This window comes from Peromyscus californicus, unplaced genomic scaffold (assembly GCF_007827085.1).
Source record: "Peromyscus californicus insignis strain IS unplaced genomic scaffold, ASM782708v3 Scaffold_13__1_contigs__length_99412109, whole genome shotgun sequence".
In the NCBI taxonomy this organism is placed as follows: domain Eukaryota; kingdom Metazoa; phylum Chordata; class Mammalia; order Rodentia; family Cricetidae; genus Peromyscus; species Peromyscus californicus.
In genome coordinates, this window is record NW_026294424.1 from 43257305 (window position 1) to 43282170 (window position 24866).

The following is a 24866-nucleotide window of genomic DNA, read 5'->3' on the forward strand; positions in this document are numbered from 1 at the left end:
TGCTGTGGTTCATTTGTTTCTGACTATTCAGTGATGCCTGGATAAGAAGACGCCATCTTTCTTCTTATCTACATTTTAGTGGAAAGAAAATATTTTTATTTCTTTTTTATTAGCAAGCATAGAATTTTAAAGCAACAATTTTTTCAATATCTGTCTTAGTTAGGGTTTGTAGTGCTCTGATAAAAAGCTATGACCAAAGTAACCCAGGGAAGAAAAGTTTTATTTCATCTTATGTTTCCACCACATCATCAAAGGCAAATGTGGGCAGAAACTCAGGGCAGGTGTCTGGAGGCAGGAACTGATGCAGAAGCCATGGATGAGTTCTCATTGCTTGGCTTGCTCTTCATGACTTGTTCAGACTCCTTTCTTCTAGCACCTAGGATGTCTAGGCCAGGGGGGAGCACTGTCCACATCAGTGGGCTCTCCCACATCAATCACAATCAAGGAAATGCACTTTCTCGTTTTGTATTTGCCATTCTATTGGGAGAGTGATTAGTCTGGGTGTAGAAAGATCACTAAATCAAATTTTCATGAGTTCTGAATAATACGTAATGCAACTACAAATTTGTAGATGAAATTTTCTTCCCTTTTGAAAACCTCCCAATAAACAGCTCAGGAAGGAAGGAATTGGGAGCTAAGCCAGTGCATTAGCAGTGGTGAGGAAATAACAGCAGTGTTAATCCTGTTAATGACAGTGTCAAAAAATCGAGTTTATTCAAGGCAAACCTATTTAACCTTTGTTGTATATTACATTTATTCCTTCTGGGAGTTCTGAACTTGAAACTATGAACAGATTTTTTTCATAAATAAAACAATCCGATGCAGGCTTTGTGAATGCTCAGTCACGCTTGACTCCCTCTGCTCCTGTCAGACAGTGAGTCACTAAGTCCCCAAGATGCCCTCAGCTCTCCATCTGCAGTGTCTATTGATTCTCTCCTCCCTCCTTTTCTTCTCTCTCAAATGTCACACTACTCTGAATACATAAATCACTGGGCTCCAAGGACTCAAGTAGGTGACTTAGGACATTATGTGATCAGGCAAACATAATTATATCATCAAAAGAAAACATGTTACCCTCATCATGGGAGTGTAAATCCACACAGGCTCATCATGCCTTCTGTAGCTTAATTTAGGCACTGATTATTCTATGCATCCCATTCTTGCAGAATGATATCCCGTCCAGAATATATACCCGTTCCTAGAGAAACAGACATTCGAAATAGTGATGAATACTACATATTTGCTAAAGGGAATGATTTTGATTCTCAAAGAGGCAAAATTGAATGGCAAAATTGAATATTTTATCTCCATAACAATGTTCTTTTCCTTCCCCCAGGATGCTGAGAAGTAATCGAATAAGCTGTGTTGGGAACGACAGTTTCATAGGACTCGGCTCTGTGCGTCTGCTTTCCTTATATGACAATCAAATTACTACAATTGCACCAGGGGCATTTGATACTCTCCATTCCTTATCTACACTGTAAGTAGAAAAGCATTACCTTTTTTCCAGTGGTTCTTAACCTTCCTAATGCTATGACTCTTTAATATAGTTCCTCATGTTGTGGTGACCCCCAACCATAAAATTATTTCCGTTGCTACTTCATAACTATAATTTTGCTGCTGTTATGAATCGCAATATAAATATCTATGTTTTCTTAAGGGGCTAGGCAACTCCTGTGAATGGGTCATTCAACCACCAAAGGGATTGTAACTCACAGGATGATAACCCCTAACTTTATTGATGACTTGTGGTGGTGTATTACAATTCTTATCTTTTATACTGTTCTTTTAATTAATTACTGAATATTCTATGAAAACATGACCAAGTATTTGGGTATTTTAAAAAGGGAAAACTTATATTAATTAAACTTACTTTAGTTTTTCTAAAATTATTACACCTTTATTAGATAAAATTTGATATATCTATTATTCTGTAGCTATTTATTTTTATAACAATGAGATCAGTAATTTAGAATTATAGGCTTAAATTTAGGATTATAAATTATCCTAAATTGATAACACTATAAATAAATGTCAATGATTTCCTCTCCTATTCTAAACTATGAATATTTTTTATCATAAGCATCATAAAAACAGAATTGACAGAGTTATTACCAACCAACAACACTCTACAAGGATCATTCATGGTGACAAGAGATATATAAAGATGAACAGTCCAACAGTTAAAGCTGTTCAACACAGGTCATTTGATATGACTTTGCAAAAATATGGAAGGAATGAGTTGAGCCTGTCTGAGATAATATTTTATGTAAACAACTTGAGAATACTTCTAGGTCGACAAACAGAATTCTCAAAACATTTAAAAATAAACTTTGAACAATGTATTTCAAAGGACTCTTTTGTACGTCTCTTTCCGAACATGATGTTTGCTATCACAGCTCTAATAATTGATGATATCCTGGTCAGAGTTTCTAAATATCCTAAAGTAACTCAACAGAATTGGAAATGAAAATAGAACAGTTCCAAAAGCATGTTTACCTCTGCTCAAGACACTGGGGAAAAAAGTGAAGTAAGCATCCATCCATCCAGTAAAGTACTTAATTCCTTTTCCACATGAAGTGTGACATTTTACATGGAGTGACTAATTTGTGCATATTAAAGATGACATGTTTATAAAGAATAGGATTGTCGATAGGTTTGTGCTTAAGTATGAGATGCCAAAAGTATTGAGATTTGTAGAAGTAAATTCATTTTTATAACTGGCATTTAATCAACTCAGCTGTCAGTTTAGATAGGAAAGCTATTCTCTAGAGCAAACAAGAGATGGAAATCTTGAGATGACAAATTAAGGGAATAGCTGTTGTCAGGTTAAACTCAATAATATAAGGTAATCAGCCTTCATCTTTATATTAAATTACTGCTTTATCAGCGCAGGAGAGTTTGACAGTAAGTTAGATCTCTGACATTTTAAATTATTTCTAAGTAAGGTATCTATCAGGATTCATTGCATAAACCCTAAATTTCTCCCTTCACTATTTTTTGCATGAAATTATTTCAAAAATTCTCTTACAAAAATGCATCATCTTTTGGTTCCTGAATATACATTTAGGAAAAAAATATGCATAACATATTTTGTATATGATTGTGTGCATATAGGGGAATGGGCATACAAAGGCAAAGTGAATATATCACTGTAACCAAAATAGTGTGGAGAAATGGTCACCTAGGATTTAGAAAAATAAGAAAATGAACTCTAATCTGGACTGTGCATTGTTTGCACATGGTGCTTAGAAACCTCTTGGCTAATCCTTTCAACTGTAAGAAAATGAACTCTAAACTGAACTGTGCATTGTTTGCATATGATGCTTAGAAACCTCTTGGCCAATCCTTTCAACTGTAACTGTCACCTGGCATGGCTGGGAGAATGGCTCAGAAAGAAAAGAATTGTAACAGGAAATCCTCGATGCCAAAAGCCCTACTTCCTCAAGGAAATCCCCATCCAGGATGTAGCCATTCAGGACTTCACCTGTGATGATGGTAAGAAATGCATGACAAATCATGGGTCATTAGACCTTTGTTCAAAAGACCAATGGGATGCTCTGTTGTCTGGGGGAGTATGCTTCCTTTAGTATAGTAGGACAAGGGAGCAAGTAAGCAGGACTTATGGTCTGGAAAGAATATTTTCAAAAACAGCTCTTATGTCACATTCCAGTTCCCACTTAAGGACTATGCTGTGTTCTGCTTTGCTCGCTTCTTTGTTCTCAGCAGCAAAGCACTTGTTCTCAGGTTGCCCTTTCACATTCAAGTCTACTTCCTGCCTGTTTAGAGATGTTCTAGAAGACTTCCAAGCTCCCAACATGTGAATGATACTCGTAGAGCTTAATTTTAACATTTTTCCTCAGCATGTCTTTTAGAAGCTACCATGTCCAAATGAGAAAAAAAACAAAACAAAACAAAAACATTGTAACAGAAGTCCTTCTAAAATCAACAAAAGTCACAGTCTCCCTTTTCTAATCCTCTCAGCCATTGCTTTCCATTCTCATTATATTCCTATGAGATAGGTAGAGCAAATTTTATTATTATTGGCAGTGAGCAAGGAGCTTATTAGAATTCTACACTTTTAACAGGAGGTGTTCATGCAATTCTCCCAAACATTTTAAGGAAATCTGCCCCTTTATGTCCATCTCTTTACAATTTCTCCTTAATCCAGTTTGTATTGGGACATCCTTATTTAAAACTGCATAAATAACTGAACGAGTAAGTAACTGTTAAAATTATGGTAGTTGTACAAAATTGTGAGGTATTTTCTGAAATTTTACCTTAGGGAGCCAGAAAGTAGTGCATATATAGTGGCAATCGGTAAGCACTTAGTGACTTATTCCTAAGTGGTTATATAGCTCAAGACCCTTGTGTTTGGTTAGATTTATCTAAGTGCCTGAACTCCACTCTAGCCCCTTCACAACTGTCCATTTGTGTTTTTCTGGACTTCATGTGCCGATGCAGGGAATGATGACAACAGTTGCTCTCCACTCTCTCGTTGTCCTTCGGAGTGTACTTGCCTGGATACAGTTGTCCGATGTAGCAACAAGGGCTTGAAGTTCTTACCGAAAGGTATTCCAAGAGATGTCACAGAGCTGTAAGTTCAGTTTGTTGTCATTCTTCTCTCTCTGTTCCCGGGATCAAATGCTATGACAAAACTGATGTCACAAGAGAAAAGATTTATTTTCCTTACAGTTCCAGGTCCATCACTACAGGAAAATTAAGACAGGAACTAGAAGCAGCTAGTCATGTCAACAGTTAAGAACAGAGAGAATGATAACTAAAAGATAAGTTAGATATAAAACCTTAGACTCACCAATATAAGATAGATAGGATATCTTCTTTAATATTGTAACTGTAATTCTTGCTTGGTAATTGTTTTGTTATATGTAATTTTACTTTGTTAAAGTTAAAACCTTCCTTTTTTGAAAAAAAAGGAAAAGGGGAAGTGCTGTGGATGATTGATTGAAAAATAAAACACTGATTGGCCAGTAGCTAGGAAGGAAGTATAGGCGGGACTAACAGAGAGGAGAACTGAGAGAACAGGAAGGCAGAGGGGACACTGCGAGCCACCACCAGGACAAGGAAGATGTAAGGTACCGGTAAGCCACAAGCCACGTGGCAAAGTACAGATTAATAGAAATGGGTTAATTTAAGATAGAAGAAGTAGATAACAAGAAGCCTGCCATGGCCATACAGTTTGTAAGAAAAAAAAAAAGAATAGAGAGAATGAATGTATGCATGTTCATTTGTGCCCAGGCCCCTCTCTGTACTTCATTATGTCTGGGAACAAAATCTAGGGGATGATACCACCCATAGTGGGCTTGACTTTTCCACAACAATTAATATAATTAAGACAAACCTGGTCTAGAAAATCTCATGTTAAAATTTGATTCTGAATTGTGTCAAGCAGTCTTTAAAACTAACTGTCTCACTAATTTTTCCCTTTCCACACAACTAATATTTTATACGTCAAGGGGATAAAGATACAACAAAAAAATTTAGGATCCTGTTTACAGGTCACATTCTATGCCTGGTTAATGAATATAAAGTAAAATTACAAAGCAATAATTCAAAGGCCACTTCAGAGAACTTGGGAATTACTAGCTGGATGCACTGTCCTTTTACCACAATGAGATTGCCCGTGCCTTTGTTGTGCTTTTTCGTACCAGTTATGCTCCAATAAGGATAGTTAAACATACATAAATCCGACACTTACAGCTTCTCTAGCCCCTTATTGTTTCATGGATCGTTTTACAAGATTGGTGTTCCATCAAATACCGTTTGGGAAGGGTTGCATAGTTAATTTATTTGCAATGTCAACTATACTCTATACTTGACTCCTAGGACAATACTTGACTATATAAGATATTAATTATCTGGGAATTAGAATAAACTGGCATAACCTTTGTCTTTTAAAGGGAACATTGTCTCTTTGGACTCATTGGTGTCCTTTAGACTCAAAAGGACATATGGCCAATTATTTTTGATGCTTGCATGACTGATATTTAAATATAAATTGCATAGCCAATATCCATATAAAAAGACCTTCACAAGTCAGTCCCTCAGCTCAGAGTCCCTCAGCTCAGAGTCCTATGGCTGCATCCATGCCATGTATTCAGAATGGAATACAACAGAAAATCAGATGCAAGAATAAAGATTCAGTTTAATCCCCTTCATTCCATTTATTTATATCTAAACTGGAATTTGATGGCAAAATTGTCTTAATCAAAGTGAGTAGTTTAGTATTTATTTAATTTTTGCTTATATGGAATTATCGATCAGTAATATTTTAAATCCACATGTGACTTCTGCAGATTATATGCCTGTAATTCATGGAAATGCATGCAAGGACTCCACATGACCAGCTCTCATCAAGATTTGGGCAGTGTGCCACATAGGTAGTGAAGTTCAAGAACATGTGACTTATTCCTTTTTAGGCTAAGGGCTAAGATCAAGTGAAAAACATGTCTCTTCAGTTTTCAAGGATCTCATTTTTCAAATCATGTTCAGCTCATGGATTCTATTTTTCTCCTAAATAGAACACCCAGAGAAGAAGACACCATCTTAGCATAGGAGGAAATGTCTTTCTTGGATTTGAAATGCTGTTAAATGTTGAGTTTCTTTCTCTTGCTAACAAACACTAGTTAATTGACTATAAGCTATGTGTTTTTGTGTGTTTAATTAAAAAACTGTTGTTTTAATATTTTTCAGAAGATGATATATATACTTATCATATATATAACCCTTCTCCACTCCCTATTGCTATAAGCCTGTATTCCATACGCAAAGTGAAATTTTATAAATAGCCCAGTGAGGAACATGGCATTCACATCCTCTTTGATTCTAAATACTTTTCTTTTATTTTAACATTTAACTTCAATTTAACTTCAATTTGTCTTCATCTCATTTAAAAAATTAAGTGTTCTCCATTCCTTTATTCACCCTATCTGCCACATACGCATTTCTTTGCTTGAGTTTAGTCCTCAGTTCACAACATTTTAAAATAATTTAAATTTCTTTTCTATTAATAAAAGTTTGTATAGATCAGGAGAATACTAACTCATCTCTTGAAATTCAAGTTTTACCTCCTAGAGTGATTATTTTTAGAATCTTACCAAGTCAGCAAGATCCTTCTCGCCAGACATATATATCCATATATTAGAAAATGTGCATGTGTGTATTATACTAAATTATTAAGAATGTGACAAAATTACTATGTATTGGTGGACAAGTTTGAACAAATGGTTTCCATTAGTTTTGTACTGTTGTGCATGTAGACACCCAGAATATTCTCCTGGGTCTTTCTGTCCCTCTGTGACATTTCTGGGATAAAAGGAGAGTGTTGAAGTTCCTGGAACACTGCTTCCCTCTAGTGGTAGTAAAACAAAAACAAACAAAACCTAGCTAGAAAAAATAGAGACAGGAGGCCAAGAAATGTATAAATACATATCAGAATTTTGAATACTCAATCATAATGTGACTTGTAATCTTGTATTGATCACATATATTTATAGCCTGTGCATTTTATAGATCTGCTTACATTCTGAAACATTATAGATTATTAGCTCAGGCAACTTCTTGACTTTTCCTATAAACGTTACAATTCTAACTTCAACCTGAGATTTCAAGATTGGCCACTGCACCAGAACAGGAAAAGTCACATCTCCAAGGTTCCAGAGTTGTTATCAGCTCCACCTCTGGCCAGATGACCCAAAGTGTTGGAGACTCTTGTAGCCGAGTCTATTGTCTATGGAAAAAAAAAATGCTCTGAGAAGAGATTTTTGTTTTCTTTTTGTGACATCATGGATATACCTCCCAGCATCCATTTATTTTGTGTCCTATCAGTTAGCTGATTTCTTTGTGACTTACCTATGTTCTGACCATAATGAGAAAGACAAAAGTGTACTTTTATTTGAAAAATCCTTTTTCATTCACATGCTACTTTTTTGTACTTGAAAAGTTTTATAGTATTCCATGAAATCTCTTGAGACCATCATCACCAAGCAGATATGTGCCACCAAATCTCCTTTAAAATTATGTCTTATGATTCTCAACTGTCTCTTTAAAACTGTCCATTGTTATTTAGCAAATGTGTCAGGCAGTGAGGGAAGTACTCAGATTCAGTAACTAGGATTAGATAATAATTCTTCAGTTTCATGGTGCTCTCTCTACATAAATACAATTATGTAGGCCACATAAATTATAAGTCACTGGATGGACCTTCGTACTGAGAGAAAAATGGCTAGATGCTTGGCTTGCTTTCCTAGCTAAACCACAAAGAACTGAACTCACCATTCCTCCCTCAGTTTTATTCATTAGCCTGAGTGAGCCACAAAGAGTTCTACTAGATTGAATCACTGTGTCATTTGCCCTTTGCTTGTCTTAAAATATGACCTCTCAAGAAAAAAACTGCCAAGTTGTGTCTCATTGCTGTTCAAAGTAAATATTATTCATTTGCTTTGTGATTTGCCACTGTTACTTTGTAAGACGACCTTGTTATGTCCTTGTTTTTAGGTATCTGGATGGGAACCAGTTTACACTGGTCCCCAAGGAACTCTCCAACTACAAACATTTAACACTTATGTGAGTAGAACATTTTTCTACCATTAACTCATTTTATTTCATCAGAAAGGGAATGGCAAGTGGCAGAAGATTTAGAGAGCCTTTCACATAATATAAATCACTGGCAGTGACCACCCCCTCTACTAGATCACTGTAGTTCAGGATCACTAGCTACATCTCTGTGGAATATCAACCAGGTGATGCAGTATCTTACAAAAAGTATCTCTATTCAAAGCAGCAAAGATACAATAATGTCTAAGCAGTAAAAAAAAGTCTTCAAACAGTAAAATTGGGTGCTTGATTGATAAGAATAGAGGCTACTTGTTAGAAGTCATAAAGAGAGTGGGGAATATTTTATTTTATATGGTAATCAAAATATGGTCAAAACTTTCCTGAAAATGTTTTCCTTAACTTCCTTATATGAGACATATTAAAGAAATTTAGGGGCTATAAATATTAAAGTTCATTTTATACAAGCATGTGGATTTATACTTTATCTAATGAAGTGGCATTACCAATGATCCTGACATTCTGAGTATGAATTTCAAAATACTAATTCTGTACTCAGAATAGATTTCTATCTTTGTAAAATAACTTCTGTGAATGAAACGATTTTATGGTGACAATTGAATGTAAGATATAAAAGCAAGGAGGCATTTAAATCCATAAACAAATTGATCTGCTTAAACACATCATGTTTCAAAAGAGACATAATCCTGTTACATATAACTTCACACTTTCCAGTAGCCTTGCTGGTGCCTAATAAAGCTTCATAGCCCACAGGGAAATTAGCAAAATATAAGAGATTTGGATGGATATACATTATCATTAGTTTTATTTTGTTTATTTTCTAGTTTGGGGAGCAGGTTGTAAGTTTCCTAGAACAAGTTTCATTCCTAATTAGTGAGTTCCAGAAAGCTCAAGAAAAGGATTTATTACATGATCCAATATAAACTTACCCCAGTGCATTGAGACACATGGAGATGTCGTTGGTCTCCATTTTCCATAATATATGGAAAATTCAAAGAGAAATATTATAGGGCCGTGTAAATGACAAATGGCTTAAATAAGAATATATATATACACACACACACACTTTGACCATACCTTGTTCTACTTTGAGTTATCCTATTAATAGCAAGAACTGATCTATGTAAATGAACTGCAAACTAGCTGTGACTTTCAGAACGGAATTTTAACAGCTTTGAGTCATTTATGAAAGAATGATTACTTAGAACAAATTAAAAATGAGATCTGTGAATCCAGAAATGTTTATTACTACTGACCCATTATATAAATAACTTTTTATAAATACATGTAACTATTTTTTTAATTTGGTATAGAATTTCAACATCCAACATATGGATTATAAATCTCCTGTAATGTACCTATCATTTTCATAATTATGTGTGTCTTTTTAACTTGTATTTTGGAGTTTTAATACAAGAATAGATTACCTTTATCTCTCACTGATCTTCCATATATGCATGTGTTAGATTTTGCTCCAGGAGAAATAATGGCTACTTGTAATGATTTATATATATATATATATATATATATATATATATATATATATATATATGAAATCTATGTTAACAAATATGTATATGAATGTATAATATGATCAAACATATAATGAGAACATGATAGTATCTATGCCATATATCTTATAGTTCAAAATACACAATGTGTTCTGAAAAATCCAATTAGCAACATTCAATATCTTTACATATTCTCCAAATAAATATTTATTGAGGACTTTCTGCATGTCAGTGACTCAGCCAAGGGCCAAAGCACTGGTGTTTTTAAGATGACAGTTTGAATGTAATTAACTCGGGGACTGTTGCATTTAGCAAATTCGATTATGTATATATGTCAATGAAGGTACAGAATGACGAGCTAACGGGACTGTAAAGACTGGTAGTTTATTACTAACCTTAAAAATGAATGTTTTGTTATTCTAGTTAATGGCAAGCTCCATATCTTCCCTTTTCTCTTTTAGAGACTTAAGTAACAACCGAATAAGCACCCTTTCCAATCAAAGCTTCAGCAACATGACCCAGCTTCTCACCTTGTGAGTATAAAAGTGTGGTACTGAATATTCACTTACTCATGGGGCATGGAGGGTTTCCTACATGGTTCGTGATGAACAAAAGAAAGTCTGATCTTATGGAGTGTAAAAACCATCTAGAGAAACAGACAGAGCTTCTATAAACAACAAAGAAAAAAGTTGCTCAAACTGTTGGTTTAGTATAAAACACAGAAACATATTTTTTTAAGTTCATGACATAGTGATTAGAAATCCTTAAATTAAGTTTTCAGGGCATCTTGGTCATTGTCCTATTGCTGTGAAGGGACACTATGACCATGACAACTCTTATAAAGATAAGCATTTAATTGAGGCTTGCTTAGAGTTTCAGAGGTTTAGTCCATTGCCATCAAGACAGGGAGCATGATGGCAAGCAGGCAGCCATGGTGCTGGGGAAGCAGAAGAGAGTTCCACATCTGGATCTGCAGGCAGCAGGAAGAGAGAGGATTTAGGCTTGGAATGGGCTTTTTGAAACCTCAAAGCCAGTGACACATTTCTTCCAACAAGGCCACCTCCCAATCTTTTCGAATAGTGCCACTCCCAGATGACAAAGTACTCAATTCAGTAGGCCTGTGGGGGCCATTATCATTCAAATCACCACCTATGGCCTGATATCTCAGCCAGAGAATAAGTGGGGCATGTGTACACAGTGGGCAAAGTTTTTAAGTTGTGTTTAGGAAATGTATCATTTTAGGATTAGAACACCTAGATGAGCAATATAAATGATGTATAAATATATTCAATTTATAAATTGCTCAGATAGCCAGTTTCTGACCCGCTTTGCTTTAAAATAGCATTTGTATATTATTAGATTTCCAAATGAAATAAAGTGGCATGTGTTCGATTTCAGAATTCTCAGTTACAACCGTCTGAGATGTATCCCGCCACGGACCTTTGATGGATTGAAGTCTCTTCGGTTACTGTAAGCATCCTGTGTTCAACAATTACCTTTCTGTGGAATCTGAGCTATGAGCTATCTCTTGAGTAACTTTGTTATTCTTGGTTATGTCATCATGTATGTATTACAGTTTACTGTAAATTTGGAATCAGGACAATTGTCTCATATGGTGTCATTGTACAATCACTTTGATTAAGACAGCATAATCTCCACTTGTGTAGTACTTGCTGCTATGATAGTCATTTATTGATGATCTATAATACTAAGGCATACATTTTGCATAGCTCCAATTAACTATGATAAAAATAAGAAAACTTAATTTCTTTAGAAACCACATTACACTTGATTGCTTTTTCCATGAAATGTGTTTGATGTATTCTTCCAGACTTTGTTCTTTGTATATGTTCTTGTATCCTCATGTAAGTATCCCCACAGCTGTGTAACTCTTAACAGCCATGAGTAGGATCCTTTTTGTTCTCTCATTAGCTACTTTTAGTTAACACTTTAGTATGCTTCTCTTCTCCCTTGTGTGGCTGTCTCTCAAATGTTTTCCAGGTACAGAGTATTCCTTAGATTGGAGAAAATAACTTTATTAACCATCTGTATCCTCATTATCCTTCAGATTAATGGCAAATTATCCTTATTTCTCATAACACTCAAATGAACCATCTATATTTTTATTTTGGTACTAATGCTTCAACATGAAAGCAATGGTTTAGAAGGGCAGTTTTGTCCATGTATTAGGATGGTTCCAGAACTAACTGTAAACTTGTCTCCCAAACAATATTTTGTCAATTAATTAACAAATTCTATTTTCCATCAACAGTTTAATAGAGTACTCTTTTCAAAGCACATTTGTAAACTTCTAATATTGGAGTACTATGAATCTTTTTACTTTTCTATGGCAGACTGAAAATTATTTTTCTTTGCTGTTTCCGTTAGCATTTATAATGACTGTAGTATCTGAGTATTTGTATGTCTATTGAACTGCATGTTTACTGACTTGTATGTTTATTGTGGTGCATGCTCTAAGGAAGCATGATAGCTTCATTAACCATGACCTATTAGATACTCTTCACTATGAACACAGACCTCTGTACTGTTGCTATTGGTTTTACATCTTGTAATTAAGGAATTAGATGTTTTCTCTTTCAAGGTTATGATATTTACCATCCAATTTCTTGCACACAGCCCCTTAACAGATTTTATTTTATAAAATAGTACTCTTCTTTATGGCTTCCAAGATTTACATTGTGCCTTTGAAAGTTTTCTCCATCCTATGATTATACAAACAGTATATTTTCTTTTAAGGAATTGCTAATTTTAAGTTTACATTTAACTCTTTAATCTGGAATTTGTTCTGTGCAGAGGATGTGAGGTATGGGCTGACTTCTGTTTTTCTTAATAGGTATCTGTTGTTCAAACATAGCTTATGGAATAGATCACCTTCTTCCACTGACTTAAGTGTTTCATAAAAATGAAGTCCTTGTACATACAGGAATATTCTTCTGAACTTTCTTTCTCACTTTTAGGTCTCTACATGGAAATGACGTTTCTGTTGTGCCAGAAGGTGCCTTCAATGACCTTTCAGCCTTATCTCACTTGTGAGTACCTGGCTCATGGATGCATTGCTGGGGTCAGGTGGTCTCTGCTGAGCAAGTTCGGGATGGTCCTCTACCTCCCCTTTGCTGTAACTATAAGCCATGCTTGATTTCATCTTTAAAGAAAAATGTATAGAGTTACAAATTGGATACATTGCCACATACAAGGAAATTTCCATTTACTCTTTGGGCTGGCTGTCTCCATCAGTTGAGTAGTCTCTGCCGAGCTAAAAGTGTCTTTTCTATGAACATAGATTCCCCAGGCTCACTGTCCTTTTTTTTTCCTCATTGCCCTCTGATTCTTATCCAACTGTATTTCCCAAGGCTGTATCCCACATACCACTTCCTCCATGAATCATACACGGATGCGTGCAAACTAGATTCATTTACACCACAAATTTTAGCATTGACCATGGTGCTGTGCAGTACTGACATTGACACCACTAAATATTTTATTGTCTGATAGTGCTTCGTTAACATGTTTCTTTGTATATGCTCTTTCTGTAATCCATTTCTATCTCCATATTAATACTTGCAATAAATATTATACTTGAAATAAATATAGAGATAGAAATGGATTATATATATATATAATCATATATATCACATATATATTTTACATATATCATATGTGTAAAGAAAAACATATGTAAAATTCAGGCCCAGAAAGTTAGCACTGTTGAATTCTGTCCTTACCTTGTTACTATCATGTGTTAAGATATCTCAAACCTAGAAGGAAGGGAAGAGGTCTGTGCAAGGCTGCAAAGCCTTCTAATGTAATGCTAAGTTTTGGCCATCCATTAGCAAGTATATGGTTCTTCCAGTAAAATTCAAAAATTCCAAAATGATTAGACATTTAGGAAATTCAGAGAGACAGTGAAAGAATAATACCCTGTAGTTAATCATATTTCACCTGAACTTGCTTAATGGAAGCTCTGTTATCAATAGGGTTTGTATATATCCATTTATCAGATGGATGCCTTCCATTCATATTCATTCCATTAGACCAAAGGCTACAGGAGGCAAGATCTTTACCATTTCATCTTTGAGCCTCAGGATCTACCTCATTAAATGTCCACACCAAGGTTTCTTTTTGCAATCTCCTCAGATGTCTTGTTCGTGAGATACAGTATGAATAAACAGTTAATTTTGGGGTTGCAGCTGCTGTTGTCTTAGAGAATGCTACATAAAGGAGATAGTAGATTTAGGGTCATGGATCAGAAAAGGCCACACAGCATGAGAGAAGGCTATACTGCTTGACCTGAGCAAAATGTTCATTATGTGACTCTCCCCACAACAGTGAACTAGTTCAAAGTTTCTTTGCCCTGTCCCTGATCAGCCTTGCTTCTCAGTTATGCCTTCTTCTTTCACTCTGAAGGCCATTAATGTTTCTTCTCATTCACTTCTTCCATCTATCCTCTGATTCAGGAAGGCATTTTGAAATGTCAATAGATGTGAGAACAATTAATCAAAAACACCATTATGTTCATGTTTTGATTTGAACTGTTTCAGGCTGACATATATACAAAAGAAACATTTACTGCATTATGATGCTTGATTCAATTTGGACATTTATTTTTGCAATATAAGGTGTTATGATTTTGCAAGTATATGTTAGAAAGTTTCCTAAAAATGAATGAGATAGATTATGATTAAACTGCAAACTTCTGTTACTAATAAGAAGGTAATTGTGTTTTGAAAAAACTGACCTACATACCATAACTCCTGTGTCCAAGCATGGTGAGTTTCTGAACCCACTAATTAATGATAATAACTTGTTATTAATATTGGCCTCACATATTATTCTTTTAAATAAAATCAGGTAATTTATATAAATGGGTTATCCCTGCTCTTGCAGACTGTAATGATGTCAGAAATGCTAGCTGCTATCCTCATGACTGCTCCATTACTGTTATTGCTTGAATAACTAAATCCAGGATTCTAAAATGAAAAAACAGAAAATGACAGAGCAGTGAGGGTGTAAATCAGCTCTGGAAAATAGGCTTCATTTGTCTTTATGATGGTCCTTTACCTGAAGCAACATCCTTTTCTATCTAATTAATTACCTCAAATAGGGTAGACTTCTCATACCTACCATCACCTCCCAGAGAAGTCATCCTGCTCATTACAGACATCTTGTAAATTCTTCTGCTATGTAACTACTACAGAGGATTACTTGTGTTTGTCCATACTTCAGTCTTCTTAGAAATGGAAGTTCTAGCCGGGCGGTGGTGGCGCACGCCTTTAATCCCAGCACTCGGGAGGCAGAGCCAGGCGGATCTCTGTGAGTTCGAGGCCAGCCTGGTCTCCAAAGCGAGTTCCAGGAAAGGCGCAAAGCTACACAGAGAAACCCTGTCTCAAAAAAAACCAAAAAAAAAAAAAAAAAAAAGAAAAAAAAAAAAAAGAAATGGAAGTTCTTTGGGGGTCAAGAATGATTCCCTGTTCATACTGGAGTCCTCAGAATCTTGCATGGTAACTGCGTTCTCAATAAATAATTGGAGAATGCAAGAAGTGCTAACTTGCACTTAGAATGTACTAACATCCAAGATAACATGTGTCTCTCCAAGTATGAAGATACTTTGGAAAGCCCAAGAAACTGTTATCATTATTTATCCCAGCTTTACAAAAATAAGGAAAGTGGTAATCCGCAGTTTCTCCATTTTCTCCTAAATTGTTGGCATCAACAAAACCATAGGGATTTTCTACTGAGCATCACTGTGAACCTGTTCTGTTAGGAAATAACAATACTTCCATACTTGTGTGTGTGTGTATGTGTGCTTTTGTGGTGTTCTTTTTCCAGAGCGATTGGAGCCAACCCTCTTTACTGTGATTGTAACATGCAGTGGTTATCCGACTGGGTGAAGTCGGAATATAAGGAACCTGGAATTGCTCGCTGTGCTGGGCCTGGAGAAATGGCAGATAAATTGTTACTCACAACTCCCTCCAAAAAATTCACATGTCAAGGTATGGCTTTTAATTAATTGTAATTCTTTTGAAAAATTCTCTACATTAATCACCACAAAAATGGCAGAGTCTTGTGAGGGGACTTCAAAGATCTATTTGGAAAGAGTTTATGTTCTCTGTCTATCCACTTGAACAAGAGAGGCCATTTCCTGTGATTCCCAATTAAAGAACTGGGCTCTAAAATCCACTTAGAGCCACTGTAATGGATAGATTTTCTTGAAAATGTAGGTAGAAGTGCACAAATTAGAAATGACTTTCTTTGTCTCTAACCAATAAAATGTTTTGCTTTTGCTTTATCTGAATGTGCCCCCCTGCCCTGCTCTCAGGGCTGCCAGGGCCCTGTGGCTTCCTAATCCCAGGTAAGCAGAACTGAACCAAGCTTCCCAGTGTTCCAGCCAGGCGTTCCCACTCACCCCCTGTCCTGAGACTTCCTATGTAGTGCTCCCTCTTGCTGCTGCTCCTGCCTCTTCCCTTACATGCTCCTTTTTGGATGCACTTGTAGATTCTAAATAGTATCTTCATAATAAATGTTATTTTCTTTTCTCATCCAACGAACAGGAAACGCAAACATTCATAGTGTAAATAGAAAAATCTAAATGGGGAAATGCAAACAATAATAAACATTTTTTTTGCAAGAAGAAATAAAATTAACTATTGGTCACAGTAGATAGACATAATCACTCTTAGACATTTCGTGCATCATTCCATTCAGGGAAACCAAATATGTGGATTTACTTAACAATTTTTGTCATTCTTCTTAATTTGTAGCTATTTTTAAAAACCTACTCAGAATTACTAGAGAAGAAAATATATTGCAAGTTCCATATATAAAATAAGAAAATATAAACCATCGATGTTATGGAATACAGAGCAGTTTGTGGTGTGATCACTCTCTCCTACATTTGCATACACTGCCAAAAAATAAGCTTCTAAAACTTGACCATTTATGCATGAAAAAAAATTTATTTAAGTAATCAAGGCTGTGTAGTGGCTCACCTCATGCATTTTGAACCCTAGTCTCCCTGGTTAAATCCATAGCTTAATTTCCCAGTACTTAGCAAAACCTATTTTCATGGCATAACCAGTCTGTGCCTCAGTTTTCTCATGTATAAACAGATAAGCTAGTACTGGCATGAAAGAATTTTAAGATTAGAAGAGTTGGCAAGGCTGAAGAGGTGGTGTAGTTAGTCAAGTATTTGCCTTCCAAGAATAAAGACTGGCTTAATTTCTAGAACACATGACAAACAAACAAAAAACAAAACAGGCAGAGTAGCACTTGAGTATAATCCCTAGAATTGCTGAGATTGAGCCCTGAAGCTCAGTGGTCATCTAATCTAGTATATTTGACAAATTCAGGCTAGTGAGAGACCCTTTCTGAGAAAATAGGTGGAAGACTGAGGTAATAGCCCAGTCACTAAATTCTCTAGCATCTACATGGTAGATGCTTCCTGCATAAACATGAGAATCAGAGTTTGGATTCTTAGTATTTGAGTAAAAGCTAAACATGGTGACACACGTGTATAACACCAGCTATGTGTGAATGGAGATAGGCAGATCCTTGGAACTCACCAGCCAGCTAGTCTAGCTGAATCAGTGAACTTCAGGTTCAGTGAGTGTATTAACTGGTTTTGTGTCAACTTGACACAAGCTGGAGTCATCAGAGAGGAAGGACCTCAGTTGTGGAAATGCCTCCATAAGATCCAGCCGTAGGTATTTTCTCAATTAGTGATCAAAGTGGGGAGGCCCAACCCATGTTGGGTGGTGCGATCCCTGGGTTGGTGGTCCTGGGTTTTATAAGAAAGCAAGCCAGGGGAAGCAAGGCAGTAAGTAGCACCCTTCCATGGCCTCTGCATCAGTTCCTGTCTTTAGGATCCTGTCCTGTTTGAGATCCTGTCCTGACTTCCTTCAGTGATGAACTGCAATGTGGAAGTATAAGCCAAATAAACCCTTTCCTTCCCAACTTGCTTTTCAGTCATGGTAATTTGTTGCCCCAATAGAAACCCTAACTAAGAAAGTGAGAGCTCCTATCATAAAAAATAAATAAATAAACACAGAGTGATTAAGAACAACCAACATCAGTCAATGGCCTCCACAGGCACAATCACACACATACACCATGAGCACAGTCATATGTGCACACACAAGAGAAAGTGTACAGTGCTTGAGGAACAACAACTATGGTTGTATTCTGTCCTTTACACACTTGCATATTCACACAATATTTGTCTCCACTTTCTACTTATGTGCACACACACACACACACACACACACACACACACACACACACACACTTTACAAAAATGAAATGATTGGGGATGTACAAGTCACACTGCCTTACACAAAGAAAGCACCCAGTATAGCTGTGCAGTTAATTGCATCACTCTTAACATTCCAAGACACCAACAAAATACCATCAGACAACACCCCCTGGTTGGGGTAATATTAAAATAAAAATCTAGAGAGATGAGCTAATTTTAACAGAAACAAAAGCAAGATTCCACTTAGTGTAGTGCGTTGTTTTTTAATAGTAACAATAACAATGACTTTTCACTAGATTGGGGTATTTGGCTCTATCCTGAGCACTTTATCTTCTCACAATTCCTATGGAACAACTGTGCACTGCCCACTTGAGAATGATTGATTCTGAGTAAAGAGCTACAGTGTGAACCATGTATCTCTGACATCAGAACTCACTACTGTTTCTCCTAGAAGTTTCAATAGAAAGGTTTTTACATTAACCACTGATATTAATAAGCTTACAGCGTAGCTGGAGTTTTCCTGCCTGGCCCACGGTCAGGACAAATCTCTCTCACCCACCAGTCCCACAGCTGCTCAGACCCAACCAAGTAAACACAGAGACTTATATTGCTTACAAACTGTATGGCCGTGGCAGGCTTCTTGCTAACTGTTCTTATATCTTAAATCAATCCATTTCCATAGATCTATACCTTGCCACGTGGCTCGTGGCTTACCAGCATCTTCACATGCTGCTTGTCATGGCGGTGGCTGGCAGTGACTCCTTCCGCCTTCCTGTTCTTTCTTTTCTCCTCTCTGTTAGTCCCACCTATACTTCCCGCCTAGCCACTGGCCAATCAGTGTTTTATTTATTGACCAATTAGAGCAATTTGACATACAGACCATCCCACAGCATTACAGCCTTACTACAGTGGTATACCATGAAAACCAAAGTTGAGGACCCTCCTCCAGTGATGATTTGTTTGGCTGCAGACAACTCATTCTAATCTATTATTGGAACAATCCACTCAGGGATATCTCATGAGTCCTGTCCTGCTAAGAGTTCATGCTTTATGATCTTGAAAGCAGTAAAACAAGGTGGCCTTAAGTATTTTATAATTTGGTATTTTCATATTTTAACTTAATTCCCCCATTATTTATGCCCTTGTAAATTGTTTTTATTTTATTCATGAGAGTCAGCTAAGTACTACCTCTTGTTTTAAGACTTATCAATATGTAATCAAACTACAACAGGAAAACAAATTTAAAGACAGAATTGCATTGTCATGTGTAAATGTAATTTTTCTATAAGCAAATATCTGTACTATTATTTCATGTAATTGATTTTAATTAAAGTATGCATTCTCCATTTCCATTACATTTCCTACATGGGAGATCACATTTTTATGCTATTAAAAAAAAAAGGAATGGGATAAAGTACATGGCCATAACATATTTGTTAGTAACCAAGTCAGAACATTCTTGAGTGGGAAAAAGGTGTTAAGGATTATGAGCTGTCTTTGTAACCACATGTTTGTCCTCTTCTCAGTAACACTGGTGTGATCAAGTAATCTTCTAACATAACAAGAGCTATTTGCCTATTCTAGGTCTAGTTTTTCACTGAGAAAGCCAGTGTGATTTGTTGTTGTTGTTGTTGTTGTTATTGTTGTTGTTGACTTCAAATACACTTTGTAAAGCTCCTGCTTTATCTAGATTTAGCTATGCACACAGCTAAGTTATTCATTTCTTTTGTTTTTTGTTTTGTTTTGTTTTGTTTTGAGACAGGGTCTCTCTGTGTAGCTTTGCGCCTTTCCTGGAACTCACTTTGGAGACCAGGCTGGCCTCAAACTCATGGAGATCCGCCTGCCTCTGCCTCCCAAATCCTGGGATTAAAGGCGTGTGATACCACCACCTGGCTATTCATTACTTTCATCTGATATACTTTTATTAGCAGCTCAAATATACTGAGCAGTAAGCATTCTATTAGAAATATATGATATTTTATCCACTTAAATATTGTTGGAGTTCGGACAAATTATAAAGCAATGTTCCAACATGTTAAGGATCCAGTAAATGATAAACTCCCATTTGCATGAGGCTTATGTTTTTACACAGTAAAATATAGACTCTATGTGACAGAAATAGATATTAGATGGAAATATATAAATAATATCTAGCTAGATCAAACAAGGGTGGAATTTAAATGGCACCAGAAGGCTATCAGGGGGTTTATAGAGTTGGCCAGGTGATCTGAGAGTAAGACATAGTGGAGAGGACAAGGCTGAGATAGATAGATGTCTCACAACTAGAAGCTCAAATCAGACTACAAAAGACAATTATTTCATCAGGATCTAGTGTACATCTTTATAATCCTATTTACTCAGGGTGCTGAGGCAAGGAGATCTCAACCCAGCCTGAGGTATGGAGCACTTAGACAAACAGTGATTCCCTTTCTCAACAAAAAGAAATGTAAAAACTGAGGATGTTATTGTTAAGTTGATTGCCTAGAATTCTTGGAGTCCTGGTTTCAGTCCCCAGTAAACAGAAGTAGGAGGAAGAGGAGACAGAGAGGAAAAGGAGAAGGGGAAGGAAGAGGGAGACAAGGAGGAAGAGAAGAAGGAGGATCATCTTCATTATTTCTTTACTTCACTACTTTATATATAAAAGCTCAAGCATCCAGTAATTCTAGGAACTTCTTAAATCCTAAAGCATTGACATTATACCACAATCTGGTTTACTGCTTTTCTTTACCTAATTTTATATATTAATAATCCTGCCCATTTTAGAATTGTAAGGGAAGATATACGTCTCTCCATAATGACATTGAAATAGTAGTGGTTTTCTTAAGAAGATTCATATTTTCCTTTGGGGGAGAAATTTTGAGCAGCTTGAGTAAAGCCTCTGGCTTATACTTCAAAATTGTTACTTAATATTAACATTAATCATGAACCAAGGTAAGGATGGTTAAATAATTTAGTCTAAACTAGAAGTGATGAAAAATTTACTGGTGAGATCAGCTTTGAAGCATTATTCAAATTCAATCCAAACATTTTACGTTTTCAGAACTCATATCACTAACTTACAGCTATAACTTTGAAATAACTTTAATTTGGAGAATTTTTAATTTGTTCATCATCTGAAGGAAAATGTGTATATATAAATAGTTATCTGCAAATATAATCACTCATAAAAATAAAAGGGAGTAAATATATTTTTCATTACACTTTTTAACATTTGAAGCTGAGAAAGTTTTAATATGCATTTATTTAAATAGATACACAGAACTAACACCTAATAATCCACCCTTGAATACTTTATAACCATATTCTCAATGGTAATACTAATTATAAGAAAAATTACTATTTATTCTAAACCATCATAGCTCAAGAATTTCTTTACTGGCCACAGGCACATATAACCAGCCAAAGAGGAAGTCCAGTGGTCTCAGAGGACTTTTTAATCACCCATCATCAGCTGCCATTTTCCTTCCTATGTTGGAAGTGTATGATAAGGGCAATGACTTCTGTCCTGCTGAATCCAGTGATGTCATTTTAATTATCCTCATTAGCTCTTCTCATTTACATTAGATATAGCCACTGTTCCTTTTTTTTTTTTTTACATTTTCTTTGCCTCTTTCTTCATATATTTTTCTGGTACTGCATTCTTTCTTAGCTGTTTATGGAGTTCAGTTCTTAGTCTTATTAAACTCTGAATAGATTTCCATCAGTGGGCACAAATATTTGGCCATGAATTTTCCCATGGAATCTAGGATCCTATTTCAATTTCTTTCATAAATCTCCCTTAACAGCTTGCACAAACTTAAAATGCACATTTCATCACATGTGCTGTCATTACCCTTACTATTTTTTCTCTAATTGACACATGCATATCTCTACTGCTGAACTGTAAGATTTTCAAGAAACTCAGGCATTTCATTCGGATTTGATCATCTGGAGCCTAGCATCTTACACAAAGTAGATGCCCATAAATATTTGATGAATGATAAATATGCCTTTGATAATATTGCTTAAGAAATTCTGTAATAGCAAGTATAACCTAAAGTCTTGCTTTTAAAAAAGACCTCCTTTCAGTCCAGTAGCCTGGTATCAAAATCCCCCATGTGCTACTGAAGTTGTCTTTCATGTACTCTGGACAGGAGTTTGTTATTGGACTAGTGTTTCCAAAAGATCAGAAAATAAAAAAAAATTCTGGGATATAGTCGGAATTTGTCTGAAGCTTTTGGTAGTAAATCAAAGTGAGATAGAATTCTCGGGGGTTGGCAACGTTGGGGTAAGATGCGTAGCTAGCTAGTGGTTGGAGTCATGTAAGCAGGTCTGCCTTCAGACTTCAGTGGATTTGAAATTCAGCAGTCCCTCTATTAAAGCAGGTAACAGAGATGGAGTGCTAACCAAGCTTCTCATTTTCACTTTGAATTATTAAGCTAAACACACCTCTGCTCTGTAGTGCTTTCTTAAGTTAAAATTAATCTTAAATCAAACCAGTTTGCATACACTCTCCTCCTTCTTTTCACTGACACTAGCAAATATCTGTCTCCATAAGGTGAGATGTCTTTCTTGGTGGTACACATCTCATGGGGGCTAATTTGTTGGCAGGAAACCTCCATTGGGAACAGTTAGCTTCAAACATGAGAAACTGAAGGATATAGTTGCTTTTCAAGGAGAGAGAAAGAAACAGCTCACTGCTTCTTACCATTGCTCTATTATTCCTATTTTTCATGGTCCACAACAGATTCACAAATTAGACTTCTGTTTCTAAAAAGATTAAATCATTAGCTGACTATTATTAATCTAGTTAATAATTACCCTTTTATCTCCACCTCTATTATTAATGATCACTATAATAGTCTCTATAGGAACCTTAAGACAGGATCAAGGTATTATTCCCCTTAATTTAAAGGACATAAGGATAAAATAATGAGAGAGATCACTGCACAGAAAATGAATTACAAATTGGAGTCAAATAAAAGATACATGGTATGACTTAAAATACTGAAATATAAGTAGAAAAACAAACAGAAATCATCACGGTGCCAGGGTAATGATTCTAAAGGGTTGGAATATAGAGAGAAGCAAAGTTGGTAAAATCAGAGAGATATGAAAAGGACTATGAAAGCTACCAGTGGAGAAAAGCAATCAATAATCCTCTCTAACTGAGATGCCAAGGAACCAAACAATGTCCAGCAAGGAAAGATATTTCAAAGGGCACAATAGTGATGCCGATATTCTGGAGCTGACTACTAACTACCTAATGGAACTTAAGGCCACTCAAAACAGGGGAGTCCTTGCCTCGCACTATAAATTTAGCCAACTGCCTCTGGTTTTGGCAGAGTCAAAGTCAAGTCATGGGACCTATAGAACTTACTATTTCCACTTTTCCAAACCAGTATAATTTCTAACTGCATTCTAAGTACTTATTCTTATATCCATATATGAGGGTAGCTCTCACCACTCATCACAGAAGCTTCTCTTCACAGCAGAAGGAGAGCATTACAGAAAGTCACAAGTAGTCAAAATACAGAGATAACTGTCTACTCCCTATTAATACATATCAACACAACACCTACATTTAAGTCTCAGGGAACATGGGGGCAAAGGGTCAGAAAGATTATGAGAGCCAGAGCACCAAAATATTTGCTGTGAAAGACTCTTCTAGAAAGGAGGGCATGAAATAGGGAAAGATGGGAGATAGGTGGAGTGGAGTTAACCAGAGGAGGTTACCAAGTTGATAGATTAATAATGGTTTGGGGTGCTATCCAAATGTCTCAAAAGCAAATATCCTAGTGATTGTGCTAGGAATTGTGTGCAATGAAATGTGGAATTTAATTGGCCACTGCTTTTTCCAATGAGTATAAGGACCCATGCAGAGATCACTGCTGGTGAAAGTATGATGGATGTTCATATTTCAAAGTACTTGTACTTTCTATATAAAGATGTTAATTTGCCATTGTCCCAGTCCAGAGCAGTTGCAGAAAGTTAACTAAGGGGTTCTCACAAACCATACAGAAGTTAGTGTCAATGGAACATGACTTTACAGAGAACAGTTTAATTTTCACATTTTGGGCCACAGGTCATAAAAGTGTGAAGAGTAGAAATTTTCTGAAGCTGGTCTGTGTTAATCAGACTTTTCACAGATCACAAGGTTTCTATAAACTGTGTTAAAATGTGAGACTGATAGGCTCATTTCAGTGGTATCTTATTGCTAGAGAAGACAAACTGGGAATATCACCTGCCACATCTTATACTAATGAACCAAATGACTCAAGAATACAAAGAATATAAAAGATACTACATTTTCTAGATGTTGTCATATACATAAAATAGCACTGGAGTTTCCATTAAGCGGGCTGAAGTTGAAATATAGGCCATTGCCATGGATAGTGTCCAGAAATACTATTCAGTGCTTAAAGGGATTCATATCCTGACAGTGGCGTCATTAATTCTAGCTTCTAACTACCTTAGCTATGAAAGCAGAGTCCCATTGTTACTCAGAAGTC

General features: G+C 36.0%; 1 protein-coding gene across 5 annotated transcripts in view; it reads left to right on the forward strand.

The window, feature by feature from the left end:
* Slit2 (slit guidance ligand 2) overlaps nt 1-24866 on the forward strand; it is a 346124-nt gene that overhangs the window by 273042 nt on the left and 48216 nt on the right. For all 5 annotated transcript variants that reach the window (XM_052734901.1, XM_052734905.1, XM_052734903.1 and 2 more), the window contains 8 exons: nt 1337-1480; nt 3332-3498; nt 4465-4597; nt 8518-8586; nt 10568-10639; nt 11505-11576; nt 13085-13156; nt 15954-16117. In XM_052734901.1, the coding sequence (XP_052590861.1) occupies nt 1337-1480; nt 3332-3498; nt 4465-4597; nt 8518-8586; nt 10568-10639; nt 11505-11576; nt 13085-13156; nt 15954-16117 (893 nt within the window). The remainder of the gene's footprint in view (nt 1-1336; nt 1481-3331; nt 3499-4464; nt 4598-8517; nt 8587-10567; nt 10640-11504; nt 11577-13084; nt 13157-15953; nt 16118-24866) is intronic.